Source organism: Mobula birostris, chromosome 24 (genome assembly GCF_030028105.1).
Source record: "Mobula birostris isolate sMobBir1 chromosome 24, sMobBir1.hap1, whole genome shotgun sequence".
NCBI classification, from domain to species: Eukaryota; Metazoa; Chordata; class Chondrichthyes; order Myliobatiformes; family Myliobatidae; genus Mobula; species Mobula birostris.
The window spans coordinates 43,371,435-43,397,612 of NC_092393.1; the positions used below are offsets into that span (position 1 = coordinate 43,371,435).

The 26,178-nt window shown below is 40.1% G+C and overlaps 2 protein-coding genes across 17 annotated transcripts in view; one reads left to right on the forward strand and one right to left on the reverse strand.

Moving 5' to 3' along the window:
• The window catches only part of LOC140187357 (monocarboxylate transporter 7-like), a 46,120-nt gene extending 36,544 nt beyond the window's left edge, over positions 1 to 9,576 (reverse strand). For 5 of the 11 annotated variants that reach the window (XM_072242594.1, XM_072242593.1, XM_072242596.1 and 2 more), the window contains exon 1: positions 470 to 558. Coding sequence is in view for 6 of the 11 variants with exons in the window: in XM_072242586.1 (XP_072098687.1) it covers positions 470 to 704 (235 nt within the window). In the remaining 5 variants the exon portion in view is untranslated. Of the gene's footprint in view, positions 1 to 469; positions 721 to 8,579; positions 8,747 to 8,797; positions 8,886 to 9,251 lie in introns of those variants that run through there. The other 6 variants (XM_072242586.1, XM_072242583.1, XM_072242589.1 and 3 more) reach the window with 6 other exon arrangements.
• The window catches only part of arsg (arylsulfatase G), a 269,510-nt gene that overhangs the window by 73,822 nt on the left and 169,510 nt on the right, over positions 1 to 26,178 (forward strand). Inside the window, exons 1-2 of one of the 6 annotated variants that reach the window (XM_072242599.1) lie at positions 10,290 to 10,452; positions 17,190 to 17,223. The exons of 1 other annotated variant lie outside the window; for it this stretch is intronic. Coding sequence is in view for 1 of the 5 variants with exons in the window: in XM_072242604.1 (XP_072098705.1) it covers positions 114 to 169 (56 nt within the window). In the remaining 4 variants the exon portion in view is untranslated. Of the gene's footprint in view, positions 1 to 36; positions 170 to 10,289; positions 10,453 to 17,189; positions 17,247 to 26,178 lie in introns of those variants that run through there. 4 more of the 6 variants (XM_072242597.1, XM_072242604.1, XM_072242598.1 and 1 more) reach the window with 4 other exon arrangements.

Genomic DNA, 26,178 nt, shown 5'->3' on the forward strand with positions numbered 1-26,178 from the left:
TATATCCTTACTGCGTTCGTTTTTTGTTCTATTCAGAGCACATTTCTTCCTCCTTAACCCTCACCAACTGTGGCTGGAAGGAGAACGTTCCATAATTGTTTCAGGCTAGTGTCATGAAGACGACTAGCAGTGGTGACAGAAACGTTTATTCCAATCTAAATTTCAACAGGTAATGACTTTGGAAAAGAAATAGAAAACACTTTAATAATTCTGGAACTTTTCTTTTACCAGAACTGTACTTTTAAAAGCTTAAATTATAACAAGTGATATCAAGTGTGGGATTGCAGCTTTTTAATTTCTCTGTACTGCTTCTGATGTACATGCCAAGCCCAATTACATAGTTTGCTAGTGGTGAAACTGGACTCTTGTAGGCTATTGCTAGATTCTCAGCCAAAATTAATTCTATTTAAAATCAGGAAGATGAACGTTAATCAAAAATATGATCCAGATACTTAAAAGTTTTCCTTACCTGTAAACATCATTACAAACACAGCAATGGATAATATCCAGGATACTCTGCTGTTGGACTCATCGAAGTAATTCATTAAGTCATAAAAGAAAACACCAAATGACTTAATTATGCCATATGTGAGGACTTCTGTGAAAAAGAAGGCAATGGCTGTGATCCAGCCCCAGCCTCCGTCTGGTGTCTTTGTGTAAACATTTGTTGTCCATCCTCCTGTGTTTTCCTTGAAAACTGTCATTTCCACAGTTTGTTCTCTGCATTTAGAAATAAGATATTTCAGTTTTTAAATTCAAATCTTCCTATTTCACATTTAGTGTTACATGCACATGACAGTGCTACCATAATAATACAATTGTGCAAATTTGAGAGGGCCCTCTAAGCTTGCTTTGTAATTCATTAAAATTGTGGATGATCTGGTTGTAACCTCAAATCCACATGTTCATCTAACCCCAATAAACTTCCACCTCCTTGTTTTATGTACTATCTCTCTACCTGCCTTAATGATGTTAAAAAACAGTTTCCATTATCTTCTAAGGAAGTCAATTCCACAATTTGCTATTCTCAGAAGTTTTCCTCATTTTTGCCTTAATTGGGCACCTCTCATTCTAGGATCTCCACAAGAAACATCCTTATTCACATCTTGTAAAGAAGCCTCAGAATCTTACACATTCCAATGAAGTCAACTCCAACGTTAACTCCAGTAAATAGAAACTGAGCATGTCCAACCTTTTCTCACAAGATAACTTGTAACTTGTCATTTCCAGGTTTATTCTACTAAGCCTTTAAAACTCTTCAAATTCATTAAGGGCTTCCGTTAAATAAGACCACCAGTATTGTTCATGGTACTCCAGATGTGGTCTCACTAGTGCCCTATTACTGAATTAATACCTCCCTAATTTTCTGTTGCAGTTCCTTTAGCAATAATAAAACCCAATCTTTTTTTTCCCCATAATTGCTGCATAGATTAGCCTGTTGAATCAAGCACCAGATCTTTACATTGTCTCATGATTTTGATGACATGCTTTTTACTTTTTTTGCCAAACTAAAAGGATTCAGATTTTGTCAGACCTTTGCATTCCAGTTGACCTATTTATATCCCTCCTAGCCCTATTATATCCTCTTCACAATTGCTTTCTTAACTATATTACCTCAATCTTACCGAGAGAACCAGTTTTAATGTAAATTCTGAAAAGCTAAGGCCTAACTCCAATTCCTTTGGCACACTTGTCACATCATTCTATTTATCCCTACTATGGTTCCTCTTAGCCAGCCAAACTTCCATCCATATTAACGTGTCATCTCTTGCACCATGAGCTTTTGTTATCCATAATATCCTTTGATATGATACTTTAAAGCCTTCTGGATATCGAACATTTGCTGGTTCCTCTTTATCCACAACATGTTACTAGAAAATAGAACATTAGAGCACAGTACGGGCTCTTGGCCCATGATGTTGTGCTGACCTCCACAAACTCGCATAATGATCAGTCCCTCCACACAGCCCTTAACCCCCTATTTTTCCTATGTCCACGTGCCTGTCTAAGAGTCCCTTAAATGTCCCTATGGTATCAGCCTCTATCACATCCCTGGCCGTGCATTTCAAGCATCTACCACTCTATAACAAACCTATATCTGACATCTCCCCTAAACTTTCCTCCACTCATTTTAAGTAGATGTCTTCTGGTATTGGTCACTGCTGCCCTGAAAGAAAGGCACTGGCTGTCCACCCTCTCCATGTGCATGTGTAGCTGGTGCATCTAAAACCCTGCTAAGTGCCCCTGGTGAAGAGTAAACCTGCAACCTCGAGGACAGTGAGAAATGGTCGGAGGAGGCTTATGAGGGGCTCCAGGGTTGTTTTGAGGTGACAGACTGCAGGCACTCTGTGAGCCACATGGAGAGGATATTGATGGGCTCACAGAATGCATCACTAATTACATCAACTTCTGTGTGGACTGCAATGTTCCGACAAGAACTGTCCTTTGTTATTCAAGTAACAAGCCATGGGTGACAAAGGACATTAAGGACATCCTGAACGCTAAAAAGAGGGCGTTTAGAGATGGAAATAGGGAGGAGCTGAGGGCAATACAGAGGGACCTGAAAGCCAGGATCAGGGAGGCTAAAGACAGGTGCAGGAGGAAGCTTGAGTGGAAACTCCAGCAGAACAACATGAGAGAGATCTGGAGGGGGATGAGGACCATCACTGGGTTCCGGCAAACTAGCAACAGAAGAGCTGAAGGCAGTGTGGACAGGGCCAATGAACTTAACCTGTTCTTTAACAGATTTGACATTGTGGCCCCTGCCCATCCCCCACATGAGCCGTCTGTTGTTGGCCCCCAACCAACACATATTCCACTCTCCCCTCCTCACGGTCCCCCACCCTGCTGTCATGACTATACCCCTCCCCCACACGAAACCACCACGGTGCGCTTCACGGCTGAACAGGTGAGAAGACAGCTGAAACGTCTCAACCCAAGCAAGGCTGCAGGACCGGATGGTGTCAGTACCAGGGTGCTCAAAGCCTGTGCCCCTCAGCTATGTGGAGTACTTTGCTATGTATTCAACCTGAGCCTGAGGCTCTGGAGGGTTTCTGTGCTGTGGAAGACATCCTGCCTCGTCCCTGTGCCGAAGACACCACGCCCCAGCGGCCTCAATGACTACAGACCGGTGGCATTGACCTCCCACATCATGAAGACCCTGGAGAGACTTGTTCTGGAGCTGCTCTGGCCTATGGTCAGGCCACACTTAGATCCCCTCCAGTTCGCCTACCAGCCCCGACTAGGAGTTGAGGATGCCATCGTCTACCTGCTGAGCCGTGTCTACGCCCAGCTGGACAAGGCAGCGAGCACTGTGAGGGTCATGTTTTTTGACTTCTCCAGTGCGTTCAACACCATCCGCCCTGCTCTGCTGAGGGAGAAACTGACAGCGATGCAGGTGGGTGCTTTCCTGGTGTTATGGATTCTTGATTACCTGACTGGCAGACCACAGTACGTGTGCTTGCAACACTGTGTGTCCGACATAGTGATCAGCAGCACTGGGGCTCCACAGGGGACTGTCTTGTCTCCCTTTCTCTTCACATTTAGATCTCGGACTTCAACTACTGCACAGAGTCTTGTCATCTTCAGAAGTTTTCTGATGACTCTGCCATAGTTGGATGCATCAGCAAGGGAGATGAGGCTGAGTACAGGGCTACGGTAGGAAACTTTGTCACATGGTGTGAGCAGAATTATCTGCAGCTTAATGTGAAAAAGACTAAGGAGCTGGTGGTAGACCTGAGGAGAGCTAAGGTACCGGTGGTCCATTTCCATACAGGGGGTCAGTGTGGACATGGTGGATTACAAATACCTGGGGATAGGAATTGACAATAAACTGGACTGGTCAAAGAACACTGAGGCTGTCTACACGAAGGGTCAGAGCCGTCTCTATTTCCTGAGGAGACTGAGGTCCTTTAACATCTGCCGGACGATGCTGAGGATGTTCTATGAGTCTGTGGTGGCCAGTGCTATCATGTTTGCTGTTGTGTGCTGGGGCAGCAGGCTGAGGGTAGCAGACACCAACAGAATCAACAAATTCATTCATAAGGCCAGTGATGTTGTGGGGATGGAACTGGGCTCTCTCACGGTGGTGTCTGAAAAGAGGATGCTGTCCAAGTTGCATGCCATCTTGGTCAATGTCTCCCATCCACTACATAATGTACTGGGTGGGCACAGGAGTACATTCGGCCAGAGACTCATTCCACCGAGATGCAGCACAGAACGACATAGGAAGTCATTCCTGCCTGTGGCCATCAAACTTTACAACTCCTCCCTTGAAGGGTCAGACACCCTGAGCTGATAGGCTGGTCCTGGACGTATTTCATAATTTACTGGCATAATTTACATATTACTATTTAACTATTTATGGTTCTATTACTATTTATTATTTATGGTGCAACTGTAACGAAAACCAATTTCCCCCGGGATCAATAAAGTATGACTATGAACTATGACTATGTCTCTCCTAATTGTGTATAGCTCTATCAAATTGCCTCTCATCCTCCATCATTCCAGAGTGAGCCCTAGCTCACTCAACCTTTCCTCAGAAGTCATGTAATCTACTCCAGGTAGCATCCTAGTACATCGTCTCTTCACCTTCTTCCTATAATGAGGTAACCAGCACCAAACATAATACAAGTGTGGTCCAACCACCAGAATGTTATACAGTTGCAACATAACCCCACGGTTCTTGAACTCAAATCCCCTAACTAATAAATGCCAGCATACCATAGGCCTTCTTAATCATTTTATCAGCTTGTGCGGCAACTTTGAGGGATCTATGGATTTTGACTCCAAGTTCCCTTTGTTCTTCCTCACTACTAAGAATCCTGTCATTAACCCTGTACTCTGCCTTCAAGTTCAATCTTTCAAAGTCTAAAACCTCACACTTTTCTGAATTGAATTCCACCTGCCATTTCTACACCCCGATCGGCATTCTGTCTTATCCTGGATACTTACAGAGAGCCTAATAATTCAGTCAAACGTGATTTCGCCTTCACAAAATCGTACTGACTTTATTTAAATACCTTGAGTTTTATTAAGTGCTCTGCTATAGCATATGAAATAACCATTTCCAATTGACTGTTTGTTAGCTGCAAGTTTCCTGTTTCTTTTTGAATAAGTGATATTTATTTTCTTATCAAATGGAATGTTCCTTGAGCTTAAAGAACTTTAGAAAATTAAAACTAATACACTAGTTACCTCAATATTCACAAGAAATTAAAAAGGTGCTGAACTTCTAGCTGGGATGATAAAGCCAATTTTATATGAAAATAGGCTGCTGAAGGGGAATGTTATTGTAACCTCAAAGTAAATAAACTGACGGTTTTTTTAAAATTATCTTTTTTACGCAGACTTTTTTAAAGCAGTCAAGATCCATTTTTGTATACATGTTAGGAATTCTTGAATACTGCAGCCTTTAAAATTTGAAGCCTGTAGTATTTTTATGTTCTCATACTGGATTAAAATTTTACTTCACAAATGTCTATTATAGTGAATCAAAACTTAAGTCATTTTAATTAAAACAAATTAAAACTTATGTTTGAAACCTTGGTGTATAAAACAGAGCAGCAGAGTTTCATGTAAAATGTTCAGACCAAGGTGTCCATATGCGCAAGTTACTAAAAACTAACATGCAGGTACAGCAGGTGTTTAGGAAGATAAGTAAATAATCTGTTTGTTTTATTACAATAGGACATGAGCACAGGTGTAATGACATTTTACTCAAACTACTTGAAGTTAAGGTGAAACCACATGTGTTGTGTAAGGTTTGACCACCTTTCCTAAAAAGGATATACAGTACTGTGCAAGTCTTTGGCAGATACATATAGCTAGGGTGCTAAGACTTTTGCAAAGTATTGCACTTAATTGCTGCGCATAAAAACACAAATTTCATGACATGTGAGTAATGATATACCTGATTCTAATTTGGGTTTCTGTTGTGGACTGAGATTGGGAAGGGAGCTGGAGGAGAAGAATCATGGTTGGGAAAAGGGAGAGGGGAGGAAGCAGGAAGCACCAGAGAGACATTCTATTAATGATTAATAAATGAATTATTTGAAATTGGTTTACCTTGCCTGCTGACTCGGGGCTGGGTGTGTCTGCACCAGTGCAATGCACCAACCCCAAGCACTCTGTCACCTATCCCATAACCCCACCCACACGCTCAACTCTTAGTATTCCCAACATGCCAGATTTACAAACTCGCTCTCTGCTGGATTTTGACAAATACAGTACTGTGCAAAAGTCTTGGGCGCCCTAGCTTTTGCTCAGTACTGTAGTTTCCTTACAAGGAGTGCAGTGAAGACCGGTTTCAGAATGTTGGGTTTAGTAAGGGAGCAGAATTAGACCATTCAGTCCATTGAGTTGCTCTAGCATTCAATCGTAGCTGATTTATTATTGATTTATTATTCCCTCTCAACCTGATGCAAAATACTTTAGTTCATCTGCCATTTCTTTATTCTCCATTACTATATTTCAGTGTCATTTTTCAGTCTAATGTCCACTCTGGCCTCTTTTTAAGTATCTGAATCCTCATTTATATTATCTAGCTTGCCTTTATATTTCATCTTTTCTCCACTTTGTTTTTTTTTAAGTTGTCTTCTGTTGGTTTTTAAGTTATATTCTCACTTCCCACAAATTTTACCAGTTATCAAACACCCTCTCTTTTGCTTTTGTGCTGTCTTTGACTTTCTTCAAGAGTCAGCTGTGGTTGCTCTTTCTTTTGGATGAAATGACCCTGCATCTTATGAATTACTTCCAGTAGCTTCGGCCATTGCTGCTCTACTCCCACCTTTCTAGGATCCCCTTTCCATCAACTTTGCCTAGTTTATGAGAGAGATGTTTGCCTTGGGAGAGGCTCAACAGGCTATGTCTGTATTCACCAGAGTTTAGAATGAGATTGCATTAAAATTTTTAAAAATTCTTGTAGGGCTGGACAGGTTGGATACAGGGAGAATGCTTTCCCTGGCTAAGGCATTCAGAATTAAAGGTCATAGTTTCATAATAAAGGGTACTCTATAAAGAATTGTGTCTGACAAATTTTCTTCATTTGAAGGGTGGGAGATCTATGTAATTCTGTACAGTGAAGAACTGAAAAGGTTCAGTGAGTAACTATATTCAATATGATTCATAGATTTTTTGGCTATTAAAAGATTCAAGGCATATGGGGATAGTGTAGGTAAATGCAGATTGGCCATGGCAGATGTAAGGATAAGCAGTTTTACAGGAGCAAGTGCAAATGACCAAAACCCTACTCTTGCTCCTATTTTAAACCTTATGTAATTTCTGAAGTTATATTGTACATGATTTTGAAGTTTCTAAAAGTTGAGCTGGCAGAGAGGTAATCTATAAAACAGATGTAGTTGGACAGAACATCAAGCCTGGTGAATTTCCCTTGGTAGTCAATGTTTGTAGCATTTAACAAGAACGTTTGCTAGTACAGTGGAAAAATATAGAGGATTCACTCTGTCTTCTTACCTGCTTGAGCAAACCATCTAATTTCATCAGTAAAGTTCATGTAGTGTCATTAGGCGATCCACAATTTATAGGACTGTACTTTTTTTTTAATAAACCAGCCTCTACCATTCTAGTAGCATCAAACTTACTTTATTTGGAGGCTTCCTATCTGCACGGTCAACGCTGGTATAGCAGTAACGCAATGCAAGACATAAAACATCATTTCATTCCGTCGTTCCGCTATAACTATTTACATCTGCTTCCTGTGACCACTAGGGTTTCCCCATGATAAGACTGCTCCGGAGAGCTGGTTTAGACTTGAGGAGCTGAATACCTTCCAGGTTGTAAGAACATATGAAATAAGGGAACAACGTCTACTTCTTTTCCCATTTCCCCGACAGTCTTGTATTTTAGTTGCAGTAGCTAATTCAATGTAGATCCGATAAGAATTTCTTGCTAATTGCTATTCTACATATAGAAAATGTGTTCAATGGGTGCTAAATTTAAAGCCTCGGTTATAAAGGGAAGGAAAACAAATATCCGAAGTGCTAACTGGTTATCTTGAACAAATTCAAAGAAATAAAAATGCTGATTATATAATTCGTAAATCCTTCAAAGAAGTTGAGCCTTGGCAGTTTACAAAATACTTTTCCAAACCCAGTGAGGAGACTCAACTGCTTGATGAAGTAATGCATGAAGACAACTAGGACAGTTGTTGCACCATCTGCTGGCTATTTTGTACGTCAAATGACTGCACCGAGTCTGCTCCAACAGCTGGAGGAGCACCAAGCACCTTTATGTCAAAGCGTTTCTTCCCCCTGCCGAAAAACCGGCTGCAGTTCACTGCACCAACTTAAAAACACTGTCGCGTTTTAGCAGACAAATTATTCATTTCCCTTCCGAGAGATATTTACAGTAACAAAAAGCGGTGAGAAGATCGTAACACGGTTGTAATTTTAAACATTAAGAGTATAACATATTGTTACACTTGTGTTAAGTAGCGCAAGAAGGCGAATTCGATGTCTGCAGAACGCCCCGCTGAGATCGTTTGCTTTTAGTGATGCAGTAAATTGCACTCAACACTTCCTCTTACAGTAAAACGAAGAGTATTTATAATACCTTACCAAGAAATGAACCGGTTCGAAATCTCTCTCGCTGCTCTGAAATGTCTCACTTAAAACTGGATTTTCGTACCTACTTCGGCATGTTGTAAACGTGTACAGTAAATACGGGATTTGCGCGAGGTCCAATTATTTGCTGTCAACCGAAATTTCTTAGTTATCTCGACTGTTCATTGAGCTTTCCGTCGTGCCCTCAACCCTTTGATTGCGACTGTACTCACCAGCAGAGTTCCTCAGCTCAGCTCAAATGTGATCGGGACCCAGCAATGCGTCGCAAATTAACGCAAGTTGTTGACCTGATTTTTGGGGCTACGACGGAAACAAAAACAAATCTAAGCTTCCAAATAAACCTATGATTTTTTAAAAAAACACTGAACCGTTTATGTTTAACGAAAGCAAAACGGAGAAAATTGTTGGCCCCGAAAGATGACATCAGTGGGACAACCGTTTGGATCCTACACACAACAAACGTACGATTAAAAAGTTTAACTCACAAATACAATCTCCGAGAGCTTTTTCTTAAAAAATAGAAATATTGTACAACGTCAGCCCTTCAGCACAAATTGATGTTCACCGATTGGAAATGGTCATCTAAAGGTTTTTACTGAAGGTGCAGAGGGTGCTCCAATTATTTAAAGGATGATTAAGAACTAGTTCTACGGCAGAAGATCTTACCTCTATCTTACCCCAGGCAAAATGTACAGATTCTGCCGGTGTTCGCACAGAGACATCGGTTATAACCCTAACATCATTAACAGGTTAACTATTTTAATACTGTTGCTCACAGCTGCTAATGCGGTGTGTTCCAAGGTCGGTGCCTCTCCAGCTCGGGGTCACGCTCGCTGCAACTCTGAGCAAGATAATTTTCTCCAGTAATTTGACTGTCACCCCTTTCCCTTGCGATTACTTTAACGTCGCTCCTCGCCTGAGTTGATATAGACCGGCTGGAGCCAGTCTCCGCGCACGTATGGCGTGAATGCGCATCTCGTGCATGAGCGCCTCCTCTCGGTGTACCGGCTGCGAGAAAACAGTTTGATGCAAGAATCTCTTCCCAGAGGCGGCGCGCTTCCAGCTGCCTCAAGCCTACCTTTCCTGTGATGGAGAGCGAGCATCGTGCACGTGCGCCACCACCGGGTTAAACAGGTCTATTCCAGTTCGCAACGAGATTAAACCGGATCGTAATATTGTTCTAATTTAGTACAAAGTTGTACAAAAGATAAATGTAAATAGATTATTCGGGGGAAGAGGATAATTAAACATATTCCGTCATCCCTTCTACCAACCCACAAAGTAATCTACTTGGTACTTCTCAGAAGAGTTTTCAGCATTTTGAAAGCTACAGTGGTTCCTGTTAACAGTTTTATCGGGCTCCTTTCTAAATATATAGGTAGGAACTAAAAGAAACCAAAGTTAGAATTTAGATTCAGTGGACTCCATTTCCTGAGATGGCTCTACGTCAGGGCTCTACAGGTTACAATAAAACATTAGTGTGCTAATACTACTGATACTTTATCTGCTGCAACTTGTAATAAGAAGGAAGTAAAATGATTCAAATTTCCTGTACAGTAATAAAACTTGGCACAGACCAATTGGGGTGTAAATTGCCAAATGCATGGTCAAAGTGTAAGAATCCACTTACATAAAGAGAAGTAGAGGGGTAGTCCCGTACGTAAGACCTTGGTGGTTGAGGAACTCATGATGGTTGAGCAATTAAAATTCAGGATGTTTGAGATGTTTTCAGCTGCAAAAGCACTGATATTTTTCAGGTTAGAGAAAGAAGGAAGATAGAAGCAGTGGACTGAGTTGAAAAGAATGATGAGGATTTTTAAATTGTGGAATGGGAGATTTGAAGGCGAGTGAAACAACACTGAGGAAGGTAATATAACAATGTCAATAAATATGGGACTAAGGATCAGTTCAATGACATAGCATACAGGAAGTGAGTCAAACTAGAGATGGGCGTTCAACTTGGAAAGACATCAGAGAGAGAAATGTGAACTGGAGCTAAGAGACTGGGGGAGAAAGCTGGGGTTGAGCATTCCTTGTCATTTGTACTGGTAAACTAGAATAATGGTGGAACTGATGCAATTGACCAGATAATCTCAGTTTTAGAATCTAAGAATTTCATCCAAAAGGCCCTCTTATTTATTGTTGATGTTGAGGGCAGAAAGAGTTTAAGAACATGGTTTGTGGGAGTGCAAAAGGAGCCAGATGTTATCTAGGATAAATCATTGAAGGGTGAACAGTCGTGACAGAAGTGAGGGGGATTTGACAGTATTTTATGTAGTGAAATTAGAACTGGCAGTAAATGCTGCCTGACATGCTGAGTTCCTTCAGCATTTTGTGTGTGTTGCTAATAATTACACTAGTTGTTCACTATACTCATTCAAGGGTACATCCTTGGGTTTAAGATGATATAGGTGATTAGAGTGATTTCAAATAAACGTATAATTTATTGATCATATTGATTGCACAGACTAATTAGAAACCAGAGTTTAGTTTCACATTAGTATCCTCTGGTTGATTTTAGTCCAATATACTGTGTCCGAGTCGCTTAAACACCCCTGCACCCACTCTCAGACTCTTAGCTGTCAGATCTGAGATCTCACCCATCACACCATTTGCTGTTGGCCTTTAAGAAACAATCTCCATCCCTTTTAATTTAATCAAGGTATGGAAGTAAAGGCACAACTTAGCAAGCCAATGTCCAAGACTGCGGGTGATGTCTTGGTTTTCACCTGAGCAGCAATTTGACTAATGGTCAATTGGAGCACGATAAAGTAGTAGAGGGAGAGAAAGAGTGGTGAGAGGGAGAAGAACTGATATAAGGAAGGTTAATCCTTATATCATGGAGAGAGAGGAAGGAAGAAGAGGGGTGAAAAGAATGTGATGAAGAAGAAGGTCAAAGAGAGCCAATGAGGGACAGAGAGTGGGTAAGGCAAAGTTGGAGAGAAATAATCATATAAATATGTGGCATAGAACAAGGCTACTCAGCCCATTATGTTCAAAACCAGCCAAAGCTCAAGCTATTTATTTTAGTCAATTATTTATCCAATTTTTAAAGATGTAGCTTTTCTAAGACATCTCCAAGTATCTTATGAAGATGATAAAGATTTTCTGCCTCCACCATCCTCTCAGATGTTCTGACTTGTCACTACCATCTAATTACCAATTTCTAATCCTTTTATGATATATTGTTAAATATGGGGATCATAATTAAGATGCTTAGCCATAATATCAAAAATAGCTGTGTGGTTGACAGGAAGACAGCTCTGGACTACAGCGAAGTATCACTGAGGTACAGGAATAAACACAAAATGCTGGGTTAATGACATACAGGATCCTGTATGTGTTTTAAACCTCCTTTCAGCCTGCCCTGCTACTCACAATGACCTATAGCGCACACTGTATACCCCAAATCTCTTTCTTCCCAGTCTCCTCTTAGAATTGTTTTTTTTTTTGTCTTGTCTCTTCTCTCATTCTTTCAATCAGAATGGAACACTTAACATTTTTCTGCATTGAAGTCTACTATGTATCTGCCCTCACTTTCCTGTGGAAGTCTATCATTTCTCAGTTCTCTGGGTTTTGAGACAAATGCAAATGTGTATGCCCAAATCATATACCACAGTTCATTTCCATTCTGTTGAAAAATAAGAGTGTTTTACTCAGTTTTCTATCTATGCTGCAACTTTTTTCATGTGCTTCATCTGGATTAAAAAAAGCTTTAATTAGAAACTTTATCAAATTCCTTTTGAAGGTCCATACAGACAATATCAATAATATTTATGTCATGTCTACTGTCTCATCAAAGAAGTCTTATCAAGAGGGAAAAAAAACATTAATTTAGAACTCTATGTCTGGTATAAGACATACACTTTTCTTTAATGATTGCTTTCTTCTCACTTTATAGATTTAAAAAACAGTTTTCTTTGATATTACCTGCCAATATTTTTCATGAATCCTTCATTTCATCCTAATTTTTCTCTTAGTTTTACCCACATACCTTCTAGGCTAAACAAAAAATCTGCTGAAGAAATTCATGAGGTAATGTGGCATCTGTGAAGGAAAAGAAATTGTTGGCATTCCAGGTTCCAGCATTTGTCTCTAACCTCTAGTCTTGTTTAAGCCTTCTTTCGTGTTAAGTTCTTGATATTTTTCTAAGCTTCCATTTATCCTCCTTAGCTTCTGCTAAGTTTTCTTAATATATGGAAATTGAGATTTGAGAGTTCTTGCTGCTTTGGGCTAGGGATATATTTCTTATAATCTTTTTCTACTTGAATGCCCACTACACAGATGTTGATTTTGCTTTCAAATTGCTGTTTTCATTTCAGTTTTGCTGAACCATATCTTAACTAAATGAAATTGTCTTTCAACCAACTTTAAATTTTTACAAAATTTTGCCTTTCTTTATCGTGCCAAATCTAACTGAATTATTATTGCTACCTCAAGAATATAATGCAGCCTCACTTGTTATGTACTGTTCAAAAAAAACATTTCTTCAACTATCTTCTCCATCTTTTATTTGGGTAGTCAGTTTACATTTACACTCCCAGGAATGTCTCTGTTCTTTTAATTGTTCCCCATTTTAACCGTATAATGGTTTTTGAACTGAAATCATTAGATGAGACAGGCAGGAGCATAGCAAGGAACAAGAAAGACAATCTCTCCACAAGCATAGCAGGGAGCAAGAAATTGAAAAACGAGAAAATCTGTTGATGCTGGAAATCCAAGTGACTGTACTTTTTTTCATAGATGTTGCCTGGCCTGCTGAGTTCCTCCAGCATTTTGTGTGGATTAAATTGAATTTATTTCAATGCAAGAGGTCTGAGAAGAATGTTGGATGAACTCAGGACATGGATAGCAACATTGGACTGGGATATTATAGCTGTTACAGACATATGGCTAAGGGAGGTTCAGGACTGGCAGGTAATTTTTCCAAGATACAGGTGCTTGGTAGGATGGAGGTGGAGGAAGAGAGGAGGGAGAGTGGCATTTCTGATTAAGGAGAACATTGCGGTAGTAGTCTGAGATGAAATTACTGAGAGATCATCCAGTAATTCTAAGAAATAAGGGGATGATCAACTTATTAGGATTGTACTAATCGTAAATTAAAGGAACAAATCTGCAGGGAAATTGCAAAAATTTGCAGGGCTAGCAGGATTGTCATAGAAGGGAATTTTAGTTTTCTTAATCTAGTCTAGGAACACCATAGTGCTAAGAGCTTATATGGGGTGGAATATGTTAAATGTGGTCTGGAAAGTTTCCTCACACAAAATATTGAAGGGTCTACCAGGGAGAGGGCAGACCCTGCACTACTCTCAAGAAATGGGGCAAGACAAATGATGAGGGTCAGTGGAGGAGCACTTGGGACTAGTGCACATAATTCTATTTATTTTAAGTTAATTATAGAAAGGAGCAAATCTGGTCCACAAGTTAAAGTTCAAAATTGCAACAAGGGAAAGTTTGCTGGTATTAGACATGAACTTGCAAAAGTTGAATGGGGTATGTTGCTTGCAGACAAAGGGACATCTGACAAGTGGGAGGCTTTTTTAAGTGAGATATCGAGCGTTCAAAATCTGCATGTTCCTGTTAGAGTGAAGGGCAGGGTTGGCAGGAATAGGGAACCCTGATGATGAAGGATATTGAAGATCTGGTCAGGTAAAATAAATTGAGGTGTGGGTCAGGTAGAGGCAGCTGGAATCAAGGAAATCCCAGGGAGAGTATAGGTGTTGCAGGGAATATATTCAAGAAGGAAATTAGAGATCAAAAAGGGAGCATGAGGAAACTTTGGTAAAGAAGACCAAGAATACAAAGAGCTTTAATATGTATATTCTGGGGAAAAGAGTAAATAACAAGACAATACGGCCCCTCAAAGACCAAAGTTAACATCTTTGTGAGGTGCCTCAAGAGGTGCATGAGGTTCTCTTCTCTTTTTTTAACCATGGACAAATACCCAAAGACTTTGGACATTGGTATAGGAAATGGGGAGATCTTGTGGATCGTCTGCTTTATAGCAGAGGTGTTATTGGATGTCATGAAATGTATGACGGCAGATAAATTTGCAGAGCTTGATCAGGAATATCCAAGACCACTGTGCAAAGCTAGAGAAGAAATTGTGGGAGCCCTGGCTGAGATATATACATTATCATAGTGGTAATTAAAGTGCCAGAAGACTAATATTGTGCCTTTATTTAAGAAGGGCCACAAAGAAAAGCCTGCGAACTACAGTAAGCCTAACATATCTGATGTTTAAGTTACTAGAGAGGATTATGAGGGATAAGCTACATAAACATTTGGAAAGATGGGTTCATTAGAGATGGTCAACATGGCTTGGTGCGTGGGAGATCATGTCTAATGAATCTATTTTTTGAGGAAGTAATCAAGAAGTTTAATTAGGGCAGGGCGGTAGACACAGTCCATTTGGACTTTGGTAAGGCCTTTGATAAGGGTCCACAAAGTATGCTGCTATGGAAAATTGATTGCATAGGATTCAGGGAGAGCTTGGTAATTGGATGCAGAATTGGCTCGACAAAAGGAAGCAGAGAGTGATGGTGGAAGGTTGTTTTTCAGACTGAAGGTTTGTGACTAACGGTGGCCTATAGGGCTTGGTGCAGGGCCCATTGCTACTTGTTATCCACAATGCTGTGCAGAAGTCTTAAGCACATGTAAAAAAAAATCTGTAAAGCGAAGGTGTTTGAATTGAAAAGTTTTTAAATATCAAAAAATTACTGTAAAGCACTGTAAACAAAAATAAATCAAATCACTATTTGGTGTGATCACCTTTTGCCTTCAAAACTGCATCATTTCTCTTAGGGAAATTGCCATGCAGTTTTATAAGTAAATTAGCTGATAGGTTGTTCCAACCACCTTGGAGAAATTGCCACAGTTCTTCTACCAACATTGGCTATCTCTCTTGTTTCTGTTTCTCCAGTTAATCCCAGACAGCCTTGATGATGTTGAGATCAGGACTCTGTGAAGGCCATACCATTTGAAACTATAAAAAAATCTAGAGTGCCTAAGACTTTTGTACAGTACTGTATATTAGTGATTTCAATGAGAATGTAGAAAGCATGGGTAATAAGTTTACAGATGTCACTAAAGTGGCTGATGTCATTGACAGTGAAGATGATTATCAGGATTTACATTGGATCTTGATCAGTAGGGTTAGTGGGCTGAGAAATGGCAAATTGATTTGAATTCTGATAAGTGCAAGGTGCTGCATTTTGGAAGGTATATCAGGTAAAATATTCTCTGTGATTGGTGAAGCATTGTGGAGTTTCGTAGAACAGAGGGACCAAGCTCTCTGAAAGTGGCGTCATAGGTAGGCAGGGTGGTGATGAAGGCTTCATCAGTCAGGATACTGAGTACAGAAGTTGGATGTTATGTTGCAATTGTACAAGATGTTGGTGAAACCACAGTTGGAATATTGTTTTCAGCTTTGGTCATTCCGTTAAGCTGGAAAGAGTGCACAGATTTACGAGGATGTTCCAAGGATGTTCAAGGAAAAGGGTTGAGCAGATTGGGACTTTATTAATTAGAATGAAGGAGAATGAGGAATGATCTAGTAAAGCCATGTAACATTGAGAAGCATAGATAGGATGAATACGCACTGCCTATTTTCCAGGGATATGGAATCAAGAACTTGAGTGCATGGGTTTAAGGTGAGAGGAGAGAGATTTACCATGAACTTGACAGCAAGTTTTTCACCCAGGAGGTGGAATGAGCTGCCAGAGGATGTTTTTGAGGTAGGTAAAATAACAACATTTAAAAGGTACTTGGGCAAGTGGGACTAGATTAGATGGGAATCTTGGTCAGCATGAAGCATTTGGGCTGAAGGGCTTGTTTTCATGTGTATGGCTGAATGACTATATTTAGCATGTCTTATGTCACATGTTGCAAGTTTTTTTTCTTTTGGCTATTATTACTTACTGAACAAGTATTTCTATAATACCCTTTTCATTCTTCATATGCCTCATCTGAAAATGTTGTAATCAGTGCTGTGCGATTGTTATTACCACACCTTTAAATTGTGTTTCAGTAATGGCCACAATATCATATTTCCTACTCTCTTATGTGTATTTGTGCCCTCTGTTAAGTGACTTTTATTTTAAGACATCTTGCATTATAGTACATGCAACTGTCAAACTTATTTCTTTCCATTTTACCCAGTCTTAGATTCCTCCAGATTCATTCTTCTGTCTTCCAAACTTGTTGGTTAAATCCCTATGCTCCACATCTGATTTTTCTCTTATCCCCTTCAGAAAAAATCTCCCAGGTTTACATTCCCGTTAAAATACTTTAAGCTCTTGCTGTTGATACCATCAATCTTCCTACAGGAACATTGGTTGAGATTTAATTGATCTGGTTTGTGCCTAAAATCTGGAACCATTCACTGAACAATCTGAAGATCTCCTTCCTTCAGTGTTCATTAGTTACTCAATCATTTGCATTGCCTTCTGTTCCTGTATTTGTAGTACCAATTGCAGATATGTTTTTATTCCAATGTCTAGCACCCTATATTCTTCATCAAGGGCCCTTATTTTGTTTTCTGCTTATGTCATTGATACTGATATTTGCCATCATCTCTGACCACTCACTTTTCTCATTTTGAAGGTTCAGCAGCCATATGTAACCCAGCACCAAGGAGGTAACAGACGAAACAGGTGTCATGTACGCATACGAAATTGCCCATCTGCTTAGCTGTTGAATCCTCTGTCAGTGTTGCTCTCCTGTTTTTCCCAATCTTGCCCAGACACCTGAGTCACTCAGACACATCTGTGGCTATACTCTGTAATGGAACCACCACTGCCTTTTCCAGGATACCCTAGGGATCCCTACATTACATGCCTGACTCTCTCAATCTAACCAACGATGTAACACAGTGTTATGGAGGTATAGTAATGATGCTGGCTGCTGTGTAAGGCAGGTTTTCCACATATGAGCTCTTCTAATTGACAATACTTAAGTAGTGGCACAAAATGCAAAAAGTAACTTGATTTTCCCACATAATGATTTTTTTCAGTTTGAAGAGCACTGTCATTCTTCTATCCGTAAAATTAACTGAAAATTCTATTATTTTCTCAAGTCAGTGCTTCTGAACGTGGGCAACAGCTTACTGAGTGGTTTTCAAAGCAAGAAGTTCAACTAAGTACTCTTATTAACACTTTTTATTTGGAAAATTATAGTAAATGATCACAGCAAACAATGAAGAGGCAAATGAAGGCAAGGCTGATCCAAGGGTCGAGGCATGCGGGTGCAAGACTGAATTGGGGTGAGGTTGAGGCGTATTCCAAGAGAAGTTGGAGAGAAGTCGAGAAGTTGTAACTTCAGAGATGAAGTTGGAGGGAGTGAGTGATGAAATATTGAAGCGGAGTTACAGACATCCCACCCTGCAAAAACTCATTTCAGGGAGGTAGCACCATCAATTTACGGGAGTCTTCCGGAACTTCCAGGAGAGGTGCGATGTCTACAATAGAGTAGCTCCTTAGCAGCTAGTCAGCTAGTTTAAATAACGTTAGCTATGCTAATGAATGAATGACACCTGTTAATCTCACCTCAACATGTCTTTTACAGTCTTAACCCACCATGGGCAATAGAAAAGTCACTGTTGCAAACAGTGCAGCGAGCAACACTGTCATTATTTTTGACTCCTATTAGGCAGGGGTACACTTTAGTGTAGTCTGGGGTGAAGTACGTTTTATATTTTCTTTTTTTTGGAACACTCTGCCATGGTGTGCTCTCGCTCCCTCGTTCGCGCTCTCTCTCTGTCGCTCACGCTCTCTCTCTCTCGTTGCTCGCGCGCTGTCTCGCTTGCTCTCACGCTCTCGCTCTCACACTCTCGCTTGCTTTCTCTCTCGCGCGCTCTCTTGCTTTCTCTCGCTCGCTTGCTCTCAAAAAAATTGATTTCCATGATATTGCATATAATTTACGGGCATCAGGGAGCCACTATTCATATGCGGGAGACTCCCAGAACTTCCAGGAGAGGTGGGATGTCTGGAGTTGTTTTGGAGCCTGTCCACCTAAACTGGGAGCGAGGTTTGATCCATCTAAGTGCCAAATCGATTTGTAAAAGTCAAATATGGGACAGAAGTGGTCCAGAGTGTGTCGAAGCGGCAGGGTCCAGGTCTGAGTGCAGGAGATGACGCAGTGTTTGGAGAATTTAAACACCAGGCCAGATGGACTGAAAAGGCAGGGGGTAGGGCACAGAAGTGAGAGTCAGGCCAATACTGCTTTGCAACATTTTACTCTGCTTTCCTTGGTCCTGAGGCTGAGTCTGTGAGACTGCTCTGGCTGCTACGTGCTTCATGTCTGCAAGCTTTGTGGTGATTTGCCGTGCAATATGATGAACTGAGACCAAGGCTGTGGGCCTACTCCAGCTGCTCCAGGATTTGGGTCTAAGGACTCAATTTGGCTTTAAATGCTGTTGCTTGCTTTTATTGTTTGCATGATTTGTGTTTTTTTCCCCTCTTTCTCTGTGCATTGGGTATTGATGTTTTAATTGGGTTCTTTTGGGTTTCTTGCTTTGTGGTTTCCTGTAAGCAGGTGAATTTCAAGGTTGTAAAATTTACATACTTCAATAATAAATGTACTTTGAACTTTGAACCCTGAACCCAGTGCTGTATTGCTTTGTTTTCAATGTTACCTATTTACTTATGTGTATTTTTAATACCAAAAATCACTTCTTTACCCCTCTATGCAAGCTTCCGTGCACATCAAATTGCTGACCTTCTCAGCTTTTGTAAGCTACATTTTAAATTACTACTCTGTAAATAAGCAAAATCTATTTAATTATACACATCTGTAAGTCACTCCCAGATTCTCCAATACTAAGAATTTTCTGACAGTAATTGCTTTTTATTTAAGCAACTAATTATAGCTGGAAGCCTTACTAATTGTTATGTTTTCTAACAACCAATTGTTTTCTATTGACAAGACTACAGATTAAAATTCATATATTAATGCAAAAATATAATTTAATTTAAGATTGAAATCACCCCCTCACCAATTAGCAAAGTTAGTAAATTCACAAGCTTCACACTTGTGCAGTGTTGGATTTAAGATGCAAAATATGTGTTTGTGTTTGTGGCAAAAGAAAGTCAGAGCAAAGCAGCCCTGCCATGCTAATTAAATCTTCCTCTCTTCTCCCCTTTTAATTATTCTCTCTCTATTTCTTTTTCTTTTCCCCCAACCCCAAAGTAAAAATATACCATGTCTGAGTTCATCCCATGATGCATACCTTAGCTGTCACTCATGATGCTTGGGACTGTGTGCTTCAGTGTCTCTCAGGCCAATCTTTCATGAACACACATTTGTGAGTGCTTTCATTACATCGTTGAACTGGTTTATTCCAGTCAAAAGCAAAGTAAATCCCAAATGTAATATTTTTCTACACAATGAGGAAGGTGAGATAAAAATATTATTCTTTGGAATTTATGGTTGTGTTGATGCAACTTTCATTTTACATTTTAACATTGTCTTTGATGAATTTGATAACATTGCCAAGATAAATTTTTAGCATTTTAAGGTTTCATTGGTCTTGTTTATAATACTTTGTCTTCTAAGTATGATTAAAAATAGATTGGGATAAAATGACAACATCAGAATTTAGACATGACTTCACATATTGTCTGAGACTAAAGTAAAACATAACTCAGCTGTTAGGTAAAATTATATCTTAGTACCCCAGTGCACCTGGCTGCCGCACCTTGCAGCTACTTGAGTACAATAAAAGGGACTAATTCTCTTCTGGGAGGACTATCCAACAAAGCTTGACAGAATTATGTGGTACTGTTGGAACACATAACATAATGTTTTCTCAAAGCAATGGATTGTAAGACATGACTTCAAGGTGGAAAGAGAATTGTAGAGATGTTGGGAACGATTTTTTTTTTAAGGCTTGGGTCTTCAACAGCTGAATTCATTACTGTCATTGATTGGGCTTGTAAAATCCAATGTTCAAGAGGCTTGATTTTGATAACTGTTAGCATTTTGGAGGACTGAAGAGTAGAGAAGAGGATAGAGGTCTTGGAATGGTTTGAAACAAAGGACAATAATTTTAATTACGAGAGATTCTGCAGATGCTGGAAACATTGAGCAGCACACACAAGAAGAACTCAGCATGTTTGCCAGCATCAATGGAGGGGAAGAAATGGGCGATGTTTTGAGCCGAGACCCTTTATCAGGACTAGAAAGGAAAAGAGCAGAAGCCAGAATAAGAAGATGGGGGAGAGGAGAAGGAGTACAAGCTGGCAGATGATAAGTGAGCCCAGGTGTGGGGGGGGGGGGAGGGGATGAATTTAGAAACTGGGAGGGGATAGGTGGAGGAGGTAAAGGGTTGAAGAAGAAGGAATCTAATAGGAGAGGACAGTGGACCATGGAAGAAAGGGGAGGAAGAGGGGAACCAGAGGGAGGTGAGGAGAAGAAAAGGGGTAAGAGGGTAGCCAGAATAGGTACTAGAAAAAAAGAGAAGGGCAGGTGCCGATGAATTAATAGATTTTGAGAAATCATTGTTCATTTCATCAATGAATATAATGTGTTGCTCTTCCAACCTGCATTTGGCCTCATCATTGCAGTAGAAGAGGCCATTTTAGACTTGCCAGAATAGGAATGGAAAGTCAAACTGAAATGGGGAGATCCTTCCTCTTAAAGTGGACACATTTCAGCAAGCACAAAATTGATGGGTGAATGAGATTTTGTCTGAAGTGGACAAGAAGTCTGATTGGGTTTAAGCTTACAAAGAAAAGAATCATGGCAACCAATGTCAAGTGTATTAGAATAGTCAAGTTTAAAGTAACAATGCATTGATGACAGTTTCACCAGTTGTGCTGAGCTTGGGGTAGAATTGAATGATACTGTGGACTTGGAAATAGGGGATCTTAGTGATGGTGCAGTGGTCACCCACAGCTCACCTCAGGGTCTAGTATGATACTGAGCATCATGTTAGAGCTTCCGGTGTCAAACAGCCTAGCTTGATTTCAGAAAGGTGCCAGTGGGAAGGATGGAGTTTGTGTTGTGGACAAAAATCACAGGGTCTTATATTCCTTTCAGTTGAATAATATTCTCTGTCAGCAAGTTTGCCAGTTCAGAATATTAAAAGCGAGATTATAGAATGCATGTGGAATCATGTGAAAACTACTAAAACTGAAGATGCTGAAAATCTGAAATAAAAAGATAAACCATATAACAATAACCATATAACAATTACAGCAATTACAATGCCATGATAAAGAATGAGAGGCCAATAGAGTTACCCTTTCAGGTCAAAGACCCTTTATCAAAACTGGGAAGGAGAGAAAACAAGTTAATTTTAAATTGCAAGAAGGAGTGAGGGATGGATTAGACTGTGGGAATATCAGGTTTGAATTTAAAAAAATCAGATAACATGCTTTGTATCAGCACTGGTCATCTCAGTTGTAGGTTATCTATCTGTAATATTAATTCAGTTTTATTTCTCTCCACTGCACTGATTTGCTCAGACCAGTATTTCATGGCTTTTACATGCCCTTGTTAATCTATCAATCAGATGATTTCATCAACACTCTATCACCATGGCAACTATGTTCTACTCCTCAATGAGATATTCCCTTTGATTTATCCACTTCTGACCTGATATTTTAGTTCTCTCCTTCCACAGATGCTACTTTCTAGAATTTTCTGTTTTACATCATCAGTGTTCATGTGAAAAATTTTGCTGTGGTTTTTGAGTGTTGCTGCTGTTGAGCATGTTAATGAAAAATTTAATATGGTACAAAATACCAGAAACACCAGAGATAAGGGTAATGTTATATTGCAGTAGTGGCCGTTGTAGGTGAATCTATGCCCAAGATTCATGAAATAAGAATTGAACCAGATGTGTTCTCCTGCTCTATGAATATTCAGTCCTATTAATAGCAGGTCAAACTGGATGGAAAGGGAATTTGGCATATAATCAGTAACTTTGATTTGAACTGTTTGGGTATTTAAGGCAAAGATGAAAACCTAACTGGAGCAATTTAAACAAGGAGTTCAAGGGGAAAAGTCCAGTATGCAGGAGTATTGGAGGCTGCAATGCATTCACAGATTTGGAAGAGAAAAAAAAGAGGCTAAGAAAAATGCATTGACTCAAAGAGTTTCTTTTCTGAGTGGTGAAGGATCTGAATGAAAAGGGACCCAAGGACTGCATGTTACAGTGGGCTAGTTAAACTTTAAAAGGGCATGGAAGAAAGAGCATAGAAGAAATAGAGGAATTTGAGAAAGATCCACATTATTCTCATGGTGGGGGAGGGAATCTTATAATTTGGCTTTGTAAGACAGGGGTACAGAGAGAAGTGGCAAATACTTACTGAATGGTCTGAATTTTAATAACTAATGGGAGAAATTTTAAGAAGACAATATGCAGTAGAGCAATATCTTTGCATTACGAGATAATTCTGGATTAATGGGAATTGTTAAAAGACAGCAAGACTTGAGAGAGCTGTACACAATGAAGCCAAAACTATATATATGAATAGTTAAATTAAATTAGTTGTTCATTGCATCAGTTTAAAAATTAGATTTAAGAGAGTGCGGATGATGGCTACATTATATGAATGCAAAGTAATCGTGAGGCATGTATGATCCACTAATTGGTTGTACATTCATGTTTTGTGCTGCTCTGACAATTCCTATTCAACCAGAACGAGATTAATGTATTTTAAAGTATGGGTATAAAGTCCATTTTTTCTGCTTGTTAAGGAAATTAATTAACTTACTCCTTGTGAACTTATTGAAGGGGTTTTAAAAAATTCACAGTGTTGACACAAATGAAAAACACTTTTAGGCACTTTGCAAGGATTTGGGATGAACAACATTCGAGATTATTATTGCTTTGAATTAAAAAAGTTAGTTTGCTGGAAAACAACGGCTTGTAGTAATGTGTCATTTCATGGGAACATTATCAACAGATTGTAACACACATAAAAGTTGCTGGTGAACGCAGCAGGCCAGGCAGCATCTCTAGGAAGAGGTGCAGTCAATGTTTCAGGCCGAGACCCTTCGTCAGGACTAACTGAAGGAAGAGTGAGTAAGGGATTTGAAAGTTGGAGATTGTAACATTGTTCTACATAAGTGGCATTTAGACTAGGAAGTACAAAAGGCACATCTATACAAAGATAGGTAGAGGCAGGTAATGTTGAGAGCAGGGAGGCTGCAGAAGGATTTAGACAGATTAGGAGAATGGGCAAAGAAGTGGCAAATGGAATACAGTGTCAGGAAGTGTACAATAACACACTTTGGAAGAAGGAATAAAAACATAGATTATTTTCTAAATGGGGTAAAAATGTAAAAATCCGAGGTACAAAGGGACCTGGGAGTCCTCATGCAGAATTCCCTAAATTGGGTGTTGCAGGTTGAGTTGGTGGTGAGGAAGGCAAATGCAATGTTAGCATTCATTTCAAGAGGACTGGAATATAAAAACAAGGATGTAATGCTGAGGCTTTACTAAGGTGCTGGTGAGGCCTCACTTGAAGTGTTGTAAGCAGTTTTTGGCCCCTTATCTAACAAAGGGTGTGCTAACATTGGAGAGGGTTCAAAGGAGGTTCAGGAAAATGATTCTAGGAATGATGGGTGTATCATAGCAGGAGAGTTTGATGGCTCTGGGCCTGTACTTGCTGAAATTTAAAGAATGAGGGTGGATCTCATTGAAACCTATTGAATGTTGAAAGGCCTAGTGGAGAGGATATTTCCTGTAGGGGGGATGTCTAGGACCAAAGGGCATAACCTCAGAATAGGGGGACGTCCATTTAGAACAGAGGTAAGGAGGAATTTCTTCAGCCAGATGGTGGTGAATCTGTGGAATTCATTGCTTCGGGTGGCTGTAGAGGTCATTGGGCATATTTAAGATTCTTGACAAGTCATGGCATCAAAGGTTACCAGTATAAGGCAGGAGAATGCGGTTGAGAGGGAAATGAGTCAAATGGTGGAACAGACTCGATGGGCTGAAAGACCTAATTCTGCTCCTATGTTTTATGGTCTAACTAGATTAAAGGGGTGAGGAGATTACAAAAATAGAGAAGAGAAAGTTCATTGTATGCTTTACAAAGAAGAACGGCAATTTTAAAATTGTGGTGCAAATAATGTTGAAAGTCACCTCTCAAGATATTGAGCTGAATTAAGACAAAAGCAGCAAAAATTCTGTCCATGTTTATGGAAGATCAAAAATGAAAGGTCAACTGGGAGTGTATTGGAATAATAAAGTTAGAGATAACAAAGTCATGAATGGGAATTTGAAAAGTGCTTGGTAGAATGTCTGTTTTCTAATGTTGACACCATTTGTAAAATATTGAATGGTTTCTGATGTTCTGGTCCCAAGTCAGCTTCTCTCTGGTTCAGGGTCATGGTCACATCAACTTAAGACAAAATATTTCCGTTCTCATTATGTAACATTGTTCTCCATCTGTATCAGTTTCTCCACCCTGCGTTCTAGTGAGTGTCTCCCAAAGGCCATGCACCCTTGTCTGTCACCCATGATGCTTGGGATGTCGTGTTTCACTTCTAATCATCCACCTTTCCTGTGATTGGAAGTGATACTATTAGGTTGATAAACTTCCCATTCCCATTCCAACATGTCAATCTATAGCCTTCTCTACTGTCACGATAAGGTCACAGCCTAAGGAGCTGGTGGTAGACCTGAGGAGAGCTAAGGTACCGGTGACCCCTGTTTCCATCCAGGGGGTCAGTGTGGACATGGTGGAGGATTACAAATACCTGGGGATAGGAATTGACAATAAACTGGACTGGTCAAAGAACACTGAGGCTGTCTACAAGAAGGGTCAGAGCCATCTCTATTTCCTGAGGAGACTGAGGTCCTTTAACATCTGCCGGACGATGCTGAGGATGTTCTATGAGTCTGTGGTGGCCAGTGCTATCATGTTTGCTGTTGTGTGCTGGGGCAACAGGCTGAGGGTAGCAGACACCAACAGAATCAACAAACTCATTTGTAAGGCCGGTGATGTTGTGGGGATGGAACTGGACTCTCTCACTGTGGTGTCTGAAAAGAGGATGCTGTTTAAGTTGCATGCCATCTTGGTCAATGTTTCCCATCCACTACATAATGTACTGGGTGGGCACAGGAGTACATTCAGCCAGAGACTCATTCCACCGAGATGCAGCACAGAGCGTCATAGGAAGTCATTCCTGTCTGTGGCCATCAAACTTTACAACTCCTCCCTTGGAGGGTCAGACACCCTGAGCCAATAGGCTGGTCCTGGACTTATTTCATAATTTACTGACATAATTTACATATTACTATTTAACTATTTATGGTTCTATTACTTTTTATTATTTATGGTGCAACTGTAACGAAAACCAATTTCCCCTGGGATCAATAAAGTATGACGACTACTACTACTACACTCAGGTTGGAGGAGCAACACCTTACATGCTGTCTAGGTAGCCTCCAACTTGATGGCATGAACATCAATTTCTCAAACAACTGGTAATGCCCCTCACCCTTTTCCATTCCCCATTCTCTTTTCTCTCTCTCTCACCTTATCTTCATACCTGCCCATCACCTTCCTCTGGTGCTCCTCTCCCTTTGCTTTCTTGCATGGATTTATGTCCTCTTCTATCAGATTCCCCCTTCTGT